The sequence below is a fragment of the Panthera uncia genome (genome assembly GCF_023721935.1).
Source record: "Panthera uncia isolate 11264 chromosome E2 unlocalized genomic scaffold, Puncia_PCG_1.0 HiC_scaffold_19, whole genome shotgun sequence".
In the NCBI taxonomy this organism is placed as follows: domain Eukaryota; kingdom Metazoa; phylum Chordata; class Mammalia; order Carnivora; family Felidae; genus Panthera; species Panthera uncia.
The window spans coordinates 5,700,918-5,715,606 of record NW_026057588.1 but is presented as its reverse complement, the minus strand read 5'-3'; the positions used below and the strand labels follow the sequence as shown (position 1 = coordinate 5,715,606).

The 14,689-nt window shown below is 40.1% G+C and overlaps 1 protein-coding gene across 2 annotated transcripts; it reads right to left on the bottom strand.

The window, feature by feature from the left end:
* Positions 1-2,058: 2,058 nt before the first annotated feature.
* LOC125915499 (zinc finger protein ZFP2-like) lies at positions 2,059-13,124 on the bottom strand. 2 transcript variants are annotated; one of them, XM_049621391.1, is made up of 3 exons: positions 11,753-13,124; positions 2,906-4,077; positions 2,059-2,737 (listed from the first exon to the last, which is right to left on the bottom strand). In XM_049621391.1, exons 1-3 carry the CDS (start codon positions 11,784-11,786, stop codon positions 2,144-2,146), a joined length of 1,800 nt encoding a protein of 599 aa, XP_049477348.1. In that variant the 5' UTR covers positions 11,787-13,124; the 3' UTR covers positions 2,059-2,143. The 2 variants fall into 2 exon arrangements, with proteins under 2 accessions (XP_049477348.1, XP_049477347.1); XM_049621390.1 differs by having other exon boundaries at positions 2,059-4,077.
* Between the last annotated feature and the right edge of the window lie 1,565 nt (positions 13,125-14,689).

The window sequence follows — 14,689 nt, the reverse complement described above, 5'->3', positions numbered from 1 at the left end:
TCCTCTTTATCTTTTGGGTATCAATTACCAGTTTTGCTCAGTGGTTACCATGAGGATTCAGAAGACATGACAGTCTATTTTAAGTTATGTACAGCTTAATTTTGCCTACTGAACTTATTCCAGGCCTGAGTTGACTCTTCAAAAATGTGAATGTAGAATCCCAGCCATTTTAGGAAGGTTTTGCTATTCTCTTTCTGATATCTGTGAAGATTTCTTCCTTTCAATCCTATCAGTCGATATTCTGTACTTGTAGCTATTGCTATCATGAAGCTGCTTCACGTTTTTGAGTGGACTGACCCTCTTTTTCCTTAAAGACCAATTAGTACAACATGTTATTTGTAATACACACTTTTAGTTGAAATAAATGGACAATGGTGTCCTGAACACCTCTTTCATGATAATTACAGCAAGGTTAGAGGCATAGAAAGTATCTCCATATAGATTTTATTCAACTCTTCTCCTTCAACTTCCATGGAAAATTACATATGTATGAGTCCCACCTAAGAAAGAAGGGAACTCATATCACTGATGTAGCAACACTCAGCCACATACATTCAAACACCCACTAGGAATAAATGAATTTCCTGAAGTGATTTGAGAATAAGAAGTATATTGATGTTTACTAGTCACAAATCTTAAAAAGGTTAATGTAAAAACATTGAGATTATACCTATGCAAACTCCATCCCTTTTATCATTTAAAGCATAATAGCATATACATTATCTAAATGTTTAACTTTGTATTATTCCTCATAATAAGTATTTTGATATAATGTCTGAGCACACTGACTTATTGCTTTCTGCTGTGAATCCGGTAACACATGTTGACATGTTATGTTCAGTTAAATATATTTTTAAATACTTCTTTCAACTTACTTTCCTTTTGGTACTCTCTGCTGTTTTCCAAATGGCGTATTTATGAAGAAGGGCTTTCCTCATGCATTAGGTTTGTATGGTTTCAACTCAACATGCATTTGGAGATATTGACTAAACATTTGAATTCCAGATGAAAGCTTTGTCATTCTCTTTACATTTTAGAGATTTCCTCTGATATGGGAACTCTGATGTTGAATAAGCTAGGACTTCCACCTAGGGGTTTGCCACATTCATCACATTTGCAATGTTCCTCCTATGTATGAACAATGTGATGGTGAGTAAGGCTTGAGCCATGTGAAACGTTTCACCACATTCTCTACAATTCTAAAGTTTCTCTCAAGTATGAAGTTGGTGGTGTGGAATGAGGCTTAAGCACCATTAAAGGGCTTCCCAGATTCTTTCTATGTGTAAAATCATCTCTATAACACATTCTCTGACAAGAAATCAGGGATCAGCATTGGTTAAACTCTTGCCACATAGTTTACTTGTGAATCGTTTATCTTCAATGTGGATTCTGTGATGTGGAGTAGCATTGAGCAGTCCTTAAAAGTTCTCTCACAGTCTTGGGGCTCCTGGGTAGCTCAGTCGGTGAAGCATCCAACTTCACCTCAGGTCATGATATCGCGACTTGTGGGTTCGAACACTGCCTCAGGCTCCGAGCTATCTGTGCCGACAGCTCAAAGCCTGGAACCTACTTTTGATACTGCATGCCTCTCTCTCTCTGCTCCCTCCTACTCATTCTAAGAAAAAAATTTTTAAAAACAAAAAGAAGTTCTCTCACAGTCTTAAACTCTGCCTTAAACGTTTGCTCCAAGATGATTTGTGTGATATTGAATAAAGGGTGATTGGTGATTAAAACCTTTTGCACATTCGTTGCATTGGTAAGGATCTCTCAAGTATGAATTTTGTCATGTCGAGTAAGTTTTGAGTGTTTGGTAAAGGCCTTGCCACATGCCTTATATGGTAAGCTTTCTCTCCAGTATGAATTCTGTGATGGTCAATAAGGGTGACTGCAACCTAAAGGCCTTGCCACATTCTTGACATTTGTAAGGTTTCCCTCAGGTATGGATTCTGTGATGCAGAATAAGGCTAGAACAGAAAACAAGGTTTTGCTGCATTTGTTACATTGGTAAGATTTCTGTCTGGTATGAATTCTGTGATGTCGAGTAAGGATTGAGTATTCACTCAAGGCCTTGCCACATTCTTGACATTTGTATGGTTTCTCTCTGGCATGAATTCTCTCATGTCAAGTAAACTGTGAATACACCTTAAAGGCCTAGCCACATTTGACATTTGTAAGGTTTTTCTCCAGTATGAGTTCTGTGATGTTTACTAAGGTGTGAGTTTTGGATAAAGGACTTGCCACATTCTTGACATTGGTAAGGTTTCTCCCCGGTATGGATTCTGTGATGCCGAGTCAGGGTTGAGTATTCACTAAAGGCCTTGCCACAGTCTTGACATTTGTGAGGTTTCTCTCCGGTATGAATTCTGTGATGTTGAGTGAGTAGTGAGGAACGGGTAAAGGCTTTTCCACATTCTTGACATTGGTAAGGTTTCTGGCCAGTATGCATTCTATGATGTTGAATAAGGGATGATTGCTGGCTAAAGGCCTTGCCACACTCTTGACATTTGTGAGGTTTCTCTCCAGTATGCATTCTGTGATGCTGTCTAAGGCATGATTGCTGGCTAAAGACCTTGCCACATTCTTGACATTGGTAAGGTTTCTCTCCAGTATGCACTCTATGATGCTTACTCAGGGATGACTGCCGGCTAAAGGCCTTGCCACATTCTTGACATTTGTAAGGTTTCTCTCCAGTATGCATTCTGTGATGCTGAGTAAGGGATGATTGCTGGCTAAAGGCCTTGCCACATTCTTGACATTGGTAAGGTTTCTCTCCAGTATGAATTCTGTGATGTTGATTAAGGTATGAGTGCCATTTAAAGGACTTACCACATTCTTGACATTTGTGAGGTTTCTTTCCAGTATGCGTTCTGTGATGTTGACTAAGGGATGATTGCTGGCTAAAGACCTTGCCACATTCTTGACATTTGTGAGGTTTCTCTCCAGTGTGGATTCTGTGATGCTGAGTAAGGGATGATTGCTGGTTAAAGGCCTTGCCACATTCTTGACATTTGTAAGGTTTCTGTGCAGTATGTATTTGACTGTGTGCGTGAAGTGATGACCCATCCTTAATGGTTTGACCACCTTCTTCACATTTGTCAATTTTCTTTGCAGTATGTGTTTGCTGATGTTGAGATAGTGTTGAGTGCCTGTCAAAGGTTTTGCCACATTCCTTGCAAATGTACCTTTTCTCTCCAGTACCACTTGTTTTACAGGTATTTAGACTTAATGATTGACTAAACATTTTTCCAGATTCGTTACCTGTGTATGGGTTCTCCCCCACACGAATCCTTTGATGATCAGCAATACTGAAGGACTGCTTCAGTGCTTTCCCACATTCATCATATTTAGAAGTAATTTCTCCCCTCTGTGTACTATTACTATTGGTACATTTGGAGTTTGGGTAAAAGACTTCCTCATCTTTATTAGATTCAAAATGGTTTTCTTGCAGAGGAGTCCTCAGACATTTGATAACATGGGATCCCTGGTTAGACTGTGTCTCAGATCCACTGTATTGAGCCAGTGTATCTCCAATGAAAACGCACTGGTAATGTTGTAGGGTCACCTCCTCTGTGAAGCACCTCCCAAATTGAGACGTCCTAGGCCTTTCATCTTCATTTTTGAATCTTTGAGTTTTAGAACTATTTGACTGAAAGGTCAATCCAATCCCACTTTCACAATGGTTCAAAGCATTGTTTTCAGCGTGGACGAGGTAACTTTCCAAATGTTCCAAATTTTCGTTGCACAAATATGTATGTTTGCATGTTTGATTGGAACTTCTGCTTACAGATGCACACTGCTTTGCACAAATAGTGGATGTAAAAAGGGCGGTTTTCCAAGATGTTTTATGTCCTTCACTGATTGTGGCCGTGAAGTTCTTGTTATGGGCAGTCCTCTCAATTGGACCACGTCCTTCATGAAATTTCTGATGCACTTCATTCTTTCTACTACTGTCCCAGTTTATCATTGAGTGTAAATTCTCAAAGGCATGATGTTTCCCTGTACCCAGTGACACATTTTGTGAAGAGGTTTCTATGCATGGTTTTGGCAGAAGGTTCTGGGTGCCATGTGAAGATATAGCTGAAAGATAGCAAATAACAAAAAAAGGAACATCATTCCAATTACTACTCTCACATGAATGTACTGACAACTTCTAATATACAACCTTCAAATCAGTCAGAGAATGTCAGGAAGATGGTTGAGAAGGATTCATCAGGACTTCATTCTTCCTTGACACAGAAACTTACACACAACATGCTGAAGACATAGCCTAATAGATCCTTCTGTAGTTGTTTAATGGTGTAGCACAAATCACATTCCTATGCCACAAGAATCAGGAAAGTACTTTATGATCCAAAATTTAGAAGGACATTTAATTTAAAACTCAAACAGAAATGATGAAAATACGATATAGAAAAAGTAGGAATAAAACAACAGGACGAGTTTGTTTTTACAAATAACCCAAAAATTTTACAGACCTATACCACCATCAACTAAGGATGAAAAATTGAAGTTCACCTAAAATCAGAAGTGAAGAAGTAAAACAAGACACAGTACATGTGATATCACAGAAATAAAAGTAATTATAATTGGGGAAAAGGATAATAACATGCTAACAAATACGTATCCAAAAAATATATAAAAGTACCTATTTCAAAAAAGGTATAACCTACGTGACATCATCATGGATTAAAAAACATGATGAAAGGGAAACCTGGTTGGCTTAATTGGTTGAGTGTCCAACTCTTGATTTTGACTCAGGTCATGATATTAGGGTCATGTGATGGACCCCCATATCAGGCTCTGCCCTAAGCAAGAAGTCTGCTTAAGATTCTCTCTCTCTTTCCCTCTGATGCTCCCCCACTCACTGACTCTCTCACACTCAAAAAAAAGAAAAAAAAGAATAAAGTCAACAGATCTACAACTACTAAGTAGATTAAAACTGTAATAAATAAACTCCCAACAAGGAAGTCCTGTGCCACATGAATTCACAGGATCATTCATAGACACACATGACAACGTACTAGAAATCTCCCCAAACATTTCCAGGGAGGGAAGAGAAGGGAGATTATGAAACCACTTGATCATATGAGCATTAACAGGTTATCAAAGCCAAAGGAAGATGTGACAAGTATACAAGAATATGAATTACTATCTGTGGGGAATATTCATGCAAAGTCCACCATAAAAATAAGCAAATAGGGGAACCTAGGTGCCTAAGTCAGTTAAGCACCCAACTCTTGACCTCAGCTCAAGTCATGATCTCAGTTGGGAGATCAGGCCCCATGTCCAGCTCATTGCAGACTGCGAAACCTGCTTGGGATCCTCTTTCCTCCTCACTCTCTGCCCCTCCCATTCTCCTCTTCCTCCTTCTCCCTCTCAAAACAAATAAACAAAAAACATACTGAATCAAAATCACATTTTACTATTTTACAACATAATCAACTGGGAATTCTTCCTGAAATTCAAGGACGTTTCACCATATGGCAAACTATTGAGTTGGGACTGCACATTACAGACTAAAGATCACAAAGAGAGGATAATCTCAATTGATACAGGATAGGAAGTGAGCATATTGGACACCACTTCACGATTAAAGATACTCAATAAAGGAGAAATCAAAGGAAACTTAACCTAATAGAGATCATGTGTGTGTGAAAAGCTGAAATCTAACATACTCAATGCGGAGACCAAAAGCTCCTCCTATAGGATCAGAAACAAGGTAATGAAGTCACTCTCCCACTTTCATTCCACACAGTACTGGGACTCTTCACAATTAGGCAAGAAGAAATACATAAAAGGAGACCAAATTGGGGGCGCTTGGTTGGCTCAGTCGGTTAATTGTCTGACTCTTGGTTTTCAAGTGGCTCCTGATCTGACACTTTGTGAGTCTGAGCCCCTTTGACTCCTCTGCATTTCAAGACTATCCTTGAACGTGTCTTGGAGGGCTTTTCCAGTGGCCACAAACTCCTTTAGTTTGTTTGACTAGAAATCGCTTTCTCTCCCCTTTAGTCTGGATGATAGTCTTCCGGGATACAGTATTCCTAGCTGCATATTTTCCCCATTCAGCATTTTGAATCTACCTTGTCCCCCCATCAGGCTTGCCAAGTTTCTATTGAGAAATCTTGAGCTGACCTTATGGTTTGTTCATGGTAGGTGAAATACTTCTTCCACGTTGCTGCTTTTAAGATTTTGTCATTCTCATCGTTTGCAAACTTGATTCCAAGATGTCTTGGTGCTGGCCTCCTTTTGGTGATTTCAATGGAGTTTTGTGCCTCCTGAGTCTGCAGGTCTGTTTCCTTCAACTGATTAGGGATGCTTTCTGCTATTATTCCCTTAAATAACTTCTCTAACCCCCTTTCTCATCTTCTTCTGTGACCCCTGTAATATAAATGTTATCACTTTTGATGGAGCCCGATTTCCTAAGTCTATTACATGTGCCTAAGTCTCCTCTCTCTGTCTGTCTGTCACTCTATCCACCTTAAGCTTCACTATTTTCCATTATTTTGTTTTCAAGGTCACTAATTTGCTGCTCTAATTCCCCCAACCTGCTGTTCATTGAATCAATGTGTTTCTCATCTCATTTATTGCATTCTGCATCTCTCATCCTTTGTTGAGCCTCTTGTCTGTGTTAAGAGTCTCACTGCTGTTGTCTTTTACAAGCCCAGTGAGTATCCATAATGTAGTTCCTTCAGTTTACTATTGAGAATGTTACTGACAAAGGTTTCACTTAGAACTCTGGCTGTGGCCATAACTTGTTCTTTCATTATGGATAAAATCTTCCATCTTGGCATTTTGTCTAAGTCTCTGGCACCCTCTGTATGTTAAAACATCTAGTTATGTCTCCTGCTCTATCGTTCTGGCCAGTGGTCTGCCGAGGCTCTCCTTTCCAGGGTTTGGACCCTGTCCTCAATGGATTGAATTTAACTAGTTATGCTATGGGCTGCTTGTGAGATGAGAACTGACATCACCTCCACCAGAACTGAGGCTCTACAGAACTGTGTGGTCACATGAGGTGTGGGAAACAGCTTAAGCAAATCTCTTGGGGAGGGGACAGCCTTGCTGGGATTGAGTCAGGCTTGACTGAGAAGGGCAGTCCCACCAGAGGATAGGGGCTTTGGGCTTGTTGTAAGTAAGGCAGACAGCCAGTGTCCCCACTGTGCCCTTTCTCTCAGGGTGCTCTGTGTTCCTGCTGAGGAGAATGGGAAGGAAATAGAACCAGCCAGCTCATTTGTTCCCATCATGCACCTCATTGAAGGGCCCCTAGGATATCAAATAATCTCACTCATGTGTGCCCCAAGTGCTCTTCACATTGCTGTTTCCATGCTGTCTACCCTCAGGTTGTGGGCCTACCTTCTGTTCAGGAGCAGTGCAGTGCCCTCTAGGATCTTTCTCAGCCAAGCTTGCTGATCTTGAAAACTCGAGGCTTGAAGCCACACTGCTTGCAAGAACACAAAAAATGCAGGCCTTCTCATTTTCCAAGACAATGACACTAGGGAAATGTTCTCCTTGTGCATTCTCCTTTGGGCTCCACTCTCCTACCTTACTCCAGAACCACAGCTCCTGCTTTCAGCAGCTCTATAATCTGTTGCTCCCCCAACCAAATCTCTATACTTCCTACAATCTTCGATGTGCCTCTTCTCTCTCATTAGCTGAGTAGTTCCTCTTTCAGTCTTAAGGTTGCTTTTTGGGATACTTAGGATGCCTTGGTGGTTATCTAAATGTGTGTGTGGGATGTGATGAGGGTAGGGTACTCCTAGTTGTCACGATACTATCTTCTTTTTCTCTAAAGAATCCCTATTTTTTTTTTTATTTTAAGTTATTTTATTGGAGAAAGAGAGTTTGTGCAACTAGGGAGAGGGGCACAAGGAGGCCAAGACTCTCAAGCAAGCTCCATGCGGTGTGAAGTCTGAGGCAGGGCTTGATCCCATGACCTTGGGATCATGACCTGAGCCAAAATCAACAGTCAGAAACTCCACCAATGGAGTCACCCAGGTGCCCCTGAAGATTCCTCATTTTGAAAAACTTATTCAAACTCACACAAATTTTATAAAATTGGAGATTACAAACCCAACACACAAAAATTCATTCCTTATACACAACAAAGAACAATTCCCCCAAAAATACAATTACAGTTACATTATTTTCACAAAGATTAAACTTCTTAAGACTTATAATAATGCTAGAGGTCAAAACTAGTGAAATGAAAACTATAAAATATTGTGAAGAATCGAAAGAAGTGAAAACACATCCATGTTCTTACATGGGAATACTTAAAATTATTCAACTGTCAGTACACTCTAAGTGATCTACTGATTTCTTGCGACCTCCATCAAATTCCCAATGACATGTTTGGCAGAAATATCACAACCAAATGGAACATTCACATGGGTATTGCAGGATAATATATACCCACAATAATCTTGAAACATAGAGTCCTCTGGTGGCACAACACTTCCTGATTTACAACATACTATAAAATCACTTATCAAAATAATGTACTACAGAAGAAAACAGAGACATAGAATAAGGAAAAAGTGATGGTGACCTACACGTGCACTTCAATGTCAATGTGTATGAAAACAAACAGAGCATCTTCTTAAAACTCACATTTTGATTTGGATTTTTAGGTGGGGCCTGAGTTTCTACATTTCTCACAAGCCTGAAACTCATGCCAACATCCTCACTTCAAGAGCCACACTTCTATATTCCAAGAAGAAACAAAAAAAAAAAAAAAAAAAAGAAGAAATCACGGAGGACTTTGAACTTGAAGAATAATGAGGAAATTACTACTCCTCATATCATGGACAGAAACAACCATTCTCCTTGAACACTTACTACACAGTACAGACCATTCTAACAGTTTTGCATAAATTCACACACCAATCCCAGTAACTTATGAGAACAATAATATTGTTTTTCATCTTTCAAAAGAATATGTGGCAATATTGCAGTAATAGTATAGTATGTGTCTTTATCCAGATTATCTGACTTAATTCATCTAAGAGAAACACACCAACCATTATAAAGAGATAATCCTATAAGAAGGTTCACAGAAAGTTTCAACATGACAACGGTAACGCAAATACGATAAAACCACCAAACTAAGTAACATAAAGCGAAAAGTGAGGATACCACATAAAATACGAATATTACAAATTGAATACAAAAGAATAAAATTGATAGAATAAAATGTTTACTCTCCTTAAAACTAAGAAATGTTTTCGATGACTAAAGCTTATACACCTATTGGGGGAGAAGGGTTTTGTGACTTGCTAACACCACAAACATACACACTCACAAATAGAAATAGGTATTGTTTTTGAGTCTTTTATAGCATTGAAAGTCTAGGTCTCAATTCTCTTTTGTGCTGGATTACATTTTACAATTTGAAGGCATTTGAACATATATGATGCATATTTTCTTTTTCTGGAGCAACAGAAAAGAGGTAAGGAAGAGTATCTATGGGTCACACAGGCAGAATACAATGGAAATTTACAGGACTGAGCCCTGATTCACAATCTCTACTTCAAACAGCAATTCCTACAGCACACATAAAAGAAATCCTTCATTTTCCAAATCAGACAAGAAACAAAGTGAAATGGAGGTAGCTTCCAGAATAAATGAGATGATTATGTACATCTTCCTGTAAAGATACTTAATGATAACAGAGAAAATATATCCACCTTCTAGTGGAGGGATCCAGCATAGAGCACACAGGAAATAAGGAATCTGTAATGGGTCACATTGGGATCAAGTGCCTAACATTCTTCAAAGGACACATCATGACAGCTGTGAAATAAACGTCCAGAACAAATATGTAATCAGTGTCTACATGCCAACATGAAAATATCCATTTTATTCAAATATCAAGCCAATAAAGCATGGCAAACAATTCAAATGATCATCTTAGAGAGACTCCTGGAGGAAGAAGAGGGAACACGTAACTAAATGATATCAGGAAAACTCTGCAGGACCAACAGGTCAACCCAAATGATCTACCTCATACCTCATGAGGTGCATGCCATGTCAGAATTTCGATCTAATGAATCAGAAATGAATCTCATGAAGAACCCTCAGAAAGTAAAAACGTTTATGACAAAGACACAGGAATTTGCTATTATACAAGAAAAAAAGTTGAAAATGATGAAGTTACTAAGAAATAATGTAACCATTGAGACTTCATTACAGATTGTGAGTTCTAAGTTCTCAATGTTCTAGTTCCCCTGTGGCATTAATGTTGGTAGGAATGCGAGAATACACATAGACTAGTTCACCATTGAGGAATGGAACACATAGAGTGGAAATTTCTTATCGTTCATAAGAAAAATGAACTTCTGAAGTGAAACAGAGGATGAGATTTTCTCATTTTAGAAAGTGCTTTTTTATCTGATGAAACTACTCAATCTCAGTGTTGTACGATGAAGATGAAAGCCTCAGTGGGGCGCCTGGCTGGCTCAGTTGGTTGAGCATCCGACTTCAGCTCAGGTCATGATCTCATGATCTGTGAGTTTGAACCCCACGTCAGGCTCTGTGGTGACAGCTCAGAGCCTGGAGCCTGCTTCTGATTCTGTGCCCCTCTCTCTCTGCCCCTCCCCCACAATGGCTCTGCCTCCCTCTCTCTCTCTCTGTCGCTCAAAAATAAACTAACATAAAAATTTAAGAAAAGAATTAAAGCCCCAGTAGCATTGGAAAGCATAAACCAGAAATCACGTGATCCCTGTCCCCAGTGTTCCTGCGATGTGGGCACCAAACACAGTATGTCCACCACTACCCTGACACCCGTCTCACAGGAGGCAAAACAGAAATTGGCAATGGTTTAGGATAGAATGTCTCAGAAATATGGAGAATTCCCCAGGCTCTTCAACGCAATGGTGAAGCTCTCAGACTTTGGAGACCCTCAAGCTCCAAGGGAGTCTCCTGGCACTCACTGTGGAGATGATGGACCATCACTGGAACTGAAGAAAGAATCCTTAGAGAATGTAAGAGCATGATGTGTTGGATAGCTGATGTCCTGCCATGAGAGGGACAGACACAATACTAGGCATCTCAAACTAATTTCCATTCAAGGAGAGCTACTCCAACCACATTTTAAGGTCTAGCTTTACCCTGTTTACATTTCACCTTTGTCATCTTTTTCATTCATGCCTAGCAACCTAGGGGTGAGGCTACAGTCTTCTTTCTCTTCACATCCCAGAGCTCCCTCTTTTGTTCCAAAAAAAATAACCAGGTCTGGATTTGACACAGTGACACTTGGTTATCAGAAAAAAAAGGAATGTAACTATTTCTCAGATTCTACCTTTCAACCCAATATTGTGCTCAGTACACAAGAGAGGACAGTGCAGAATTCTAGAAAATGATTTCCCAAATGCTATGGCCCAACAGCCCCTTTAGTACACTCAACAGGAATTTCCAGTGTTCACATCATGACCTCACTTTCAAGTACTACCACTACAGGAATGAGTAGCAGTTGGGAGCATACGTGGGCAGTACCAATTTACGCCACTCAATGTTTACAATTACCACTCATCTATAGATGATGATGCTCTTACCTAACCTTAAAGAAGGGGAATCTACAGCTGAAAAGGACACCTCATGAAGATATTTCTCTGTATCTACAAACCCTTACTTCTTTCCCTGACTGCCGGGATCTGAATCCCAGTCATGCAAAGAGGATGTTTCCAAGAGACAGTCTTCCAAGGAAGGAACAAACCCGCGAGTGTGGTTTGGGAAGTCTGGAAGGAGTTATCCTCACCCAAGAAGAGGAGGTGTCCACAGGTCTCTAACATCACATCCCTGTACAGTTCTCGCTGACTCTGGTTCAGGCATCCCCACTCGTCCTGGGAGAATTCTATGGCCACATCCCTGAAGGTCAGCAGTCCCTGCAACAAATGCCACAGTTACCAAGTAGCCATAGGCAGCATTCATAATGGTACCTAAGATGCAAGAGGGAGTTAATGTCACCAGCTGGACCCCAAGACCTAACCTTCACTGCTTACTTGTTGATACCCACTGCCCTTAGGCCCTCATTTTATTTCACTTCTTCTTTCAACCTTATCTGTTACTTCAGGCAACAACACCCCAGGGCTATTGTCTCCTGTGATGGAAACAGAAGGTATACAACAAAAGGTAATGTCCTCTGAGAAAGAGCTTATACCCACCCTGTCTGAGCTCATCCCCTGAGTCACTCCTAAGCAGGTAGACAGTGGTGTCAACCAAGGGAATAGGATTGTTACCATGACCTCATTATAATACTAAACTCTCCACCCAAGGGTAAGCACAAACCTCATTTACTATGTAACATTCAGAGTATGTAAAGAAGTGTTTGCTTTAAAAAAGAAAAAATTCGAATGTGTATTTATTTTTGAGAGAGAGAGAGACAGAGCATGAGCACAGGAGGGACAGAGAGGGAGACACAGAATCAGAAGCAGGCTCCAGGCTTTTGAGTTGTCAGCACAAAGTCCAATGCAGGGATCGCACTCACAAACCGCAAGATTTCGAGCACACAGCCTGCAAGATCATGACCTGAGCTGAAGTCGGATGCTCAGCCAACTGAGCCACCCAGGCACCCCTGTATACAACTGTTTTCTTCAGGCCCAAGTGCAACCTTATCCCCACCTTTACATAAGATGATGGGCTCTCCCTCTAATTCTCCACCCTGACTATATATGAAACCATTCCCTTCCCGGGGTCTCTGCTTTGGAAGTGATTCCCTGTGATCTCCTTAATTGTTAAAATTCACATTTCCTTTGTGTGACAACCCCAGCTGGTATAGAATCTATCTGTGACTCACCAAGAAGTGAATTCCTGTTTCTTCAGGTACTTTAGGAAAACTGGTTCTGACTTAGAGGGGTTTCCTGCTTTCTGCAGAAAGATCTTTTTCAACACAATAATATGCTTTCATGTATTTTCTAACTTTGAGGTAAGAACCAGTATGAATATTGTGTTTATTCAAGCGAATTCATAAAATGAAGGCATCAACAAAGGCATCCACATTTTTAAATACTATATTCACATCACATAGTATACCTGGTGTCTCTTTCTTAGATGGAAAGTCAAGGTGTGTTACAATGTACGTAGCATATTCTAATATGAACTACAATTTCACAACAGTGTATTGGAAAGCTTTTTATTTTTTAAGTTTATATACTTATTTTGAAAGAGAGACAGACAGACAGACAGAGAGGGGAGATGGTCAACAGAGTGGGAGAGAGAGAATCCCAAGCAGGGTCCCCACTGTCAGGGCAGAGTTTGACTTGGAAGTTCATCTCAGGAATCATGAGCTAATGACCTGAGCTGAAATCAAGAGTCAGATGCTTAACTGACTGAGGCATCCAAGTGTCCCTAGATTCTGCACTTCTAACAAGGTATTAGCCTATTGGCCAGGGAATAGATCTTTAAGTAACAAAGAGCAGGAACTCAAAGGCAAGAACTCTTGGAATACTTGGAACGAAATAGGTTTTATAACAAACACAGGTTCTACTAGAATAGCAAAATAGGCAAAAACAAGCCTTTCTGAGCATTTCCTACTTAGTAGAAGGCACCTACCCATTTTTCATATGTTAATGGAAAATAAATGATAATTATAAAGAATTATCACCTATGAGAGCAAACACGTTATTCGTCTATTTCTCTGAGTATTGTGTCAAGCATCCAGTACATGTTAGAGACTAGGTTTTAACCCGGGTTCTCTGACCTAGAGTTGATCTAAAATGGCACACTGGCTGATATCCAGATGGGATCCTAAAGCAATGTTCATACCAGGTGTCAAAGCTGAAAAGAATGATGGAAACAAGAATGTGTCCCCACAAAATTGATCTTTTTACACTTCATGCACATATCCATACATTTAGAAAGTAGTTACATACACAATAAAAGTGATAGAGTGGACGGCCACCTGGGTGGCTCAGGTAGTGAATCATATGACTCTCGATTTTGGCTCAGGTTGTAATCTCAAGGCTCCTGAGTTTGAGCCCTACACTGGACTTGGCAATGATAACAGGGAGCTTGAATTGTGTCTCTCTCCCTCTCTCTCTCTCTCTCTCTCTCTCTCTCTCTCTGCCCCTTATCCATTTGTGTTCTCTCGATCTCACTCTCACTCATACACAAAATAAATAAACAACAACAAAAAAAAGTGAAGAGTAGAAAATGGTCATGGTAACTAAGAAACATTTTCAGTGACATTAAACTCATAAATCTAGTTTTGGATACTGATGCTTAGGTATTTTATTCACACAAACATGTTGAATGATATACATAAAACAGCTATTATTTGAGTCTAGTATGATGAGGGATACAAACAGAAAAATGTTCACCTTTAGCCCAGAAGATTGACCTACAGCCTGCATGGTTTTAATAAGCATCCAGTAACTGCTGCTTGCTACATTCTGAAGGGGTCTCCTGACTGCCTATACATGTCTCAATAACTAACATTGAAGTGAACGGTAATCACCAGAGAAATCCTCCAGAAACAGTGTTACAGTTAGAAATTCAAAGGAAAGGGGACCTGAGTGGTTCAATGGGTTAAGCCTCCAGCTCTTGGTTCTGGCTCAGGTCATGATCTCACAGTTTGAGTCGAACCCTGAATAGGGCTCCGTGCTGCTACAGTGTGGAGTCTGCTTGGGATTCTCTTTCTCTCCCCATTTTTCCCTATTCCCCCCTCACGTGCACTATCTCCTTCTCAAAATAAGTA

What these genes read in the sequence shown, in the direction of transcription:
- LOC125915499 (XM_049621390.1), bottom strand. Translation starts at nt 11,786, where the DNA reads ATGTTAGAGACCTGTGGACACCTCCTCTTCTTGG. An exon ending in TGGACACCTCCTCTTCTTGG is followed by an intron (nt 4,078 to 11,752) that starts GTGAGGATAACT and finishes GCTATCTTTCAG; the next exon opens with CTATATCTTCACATGGCACC.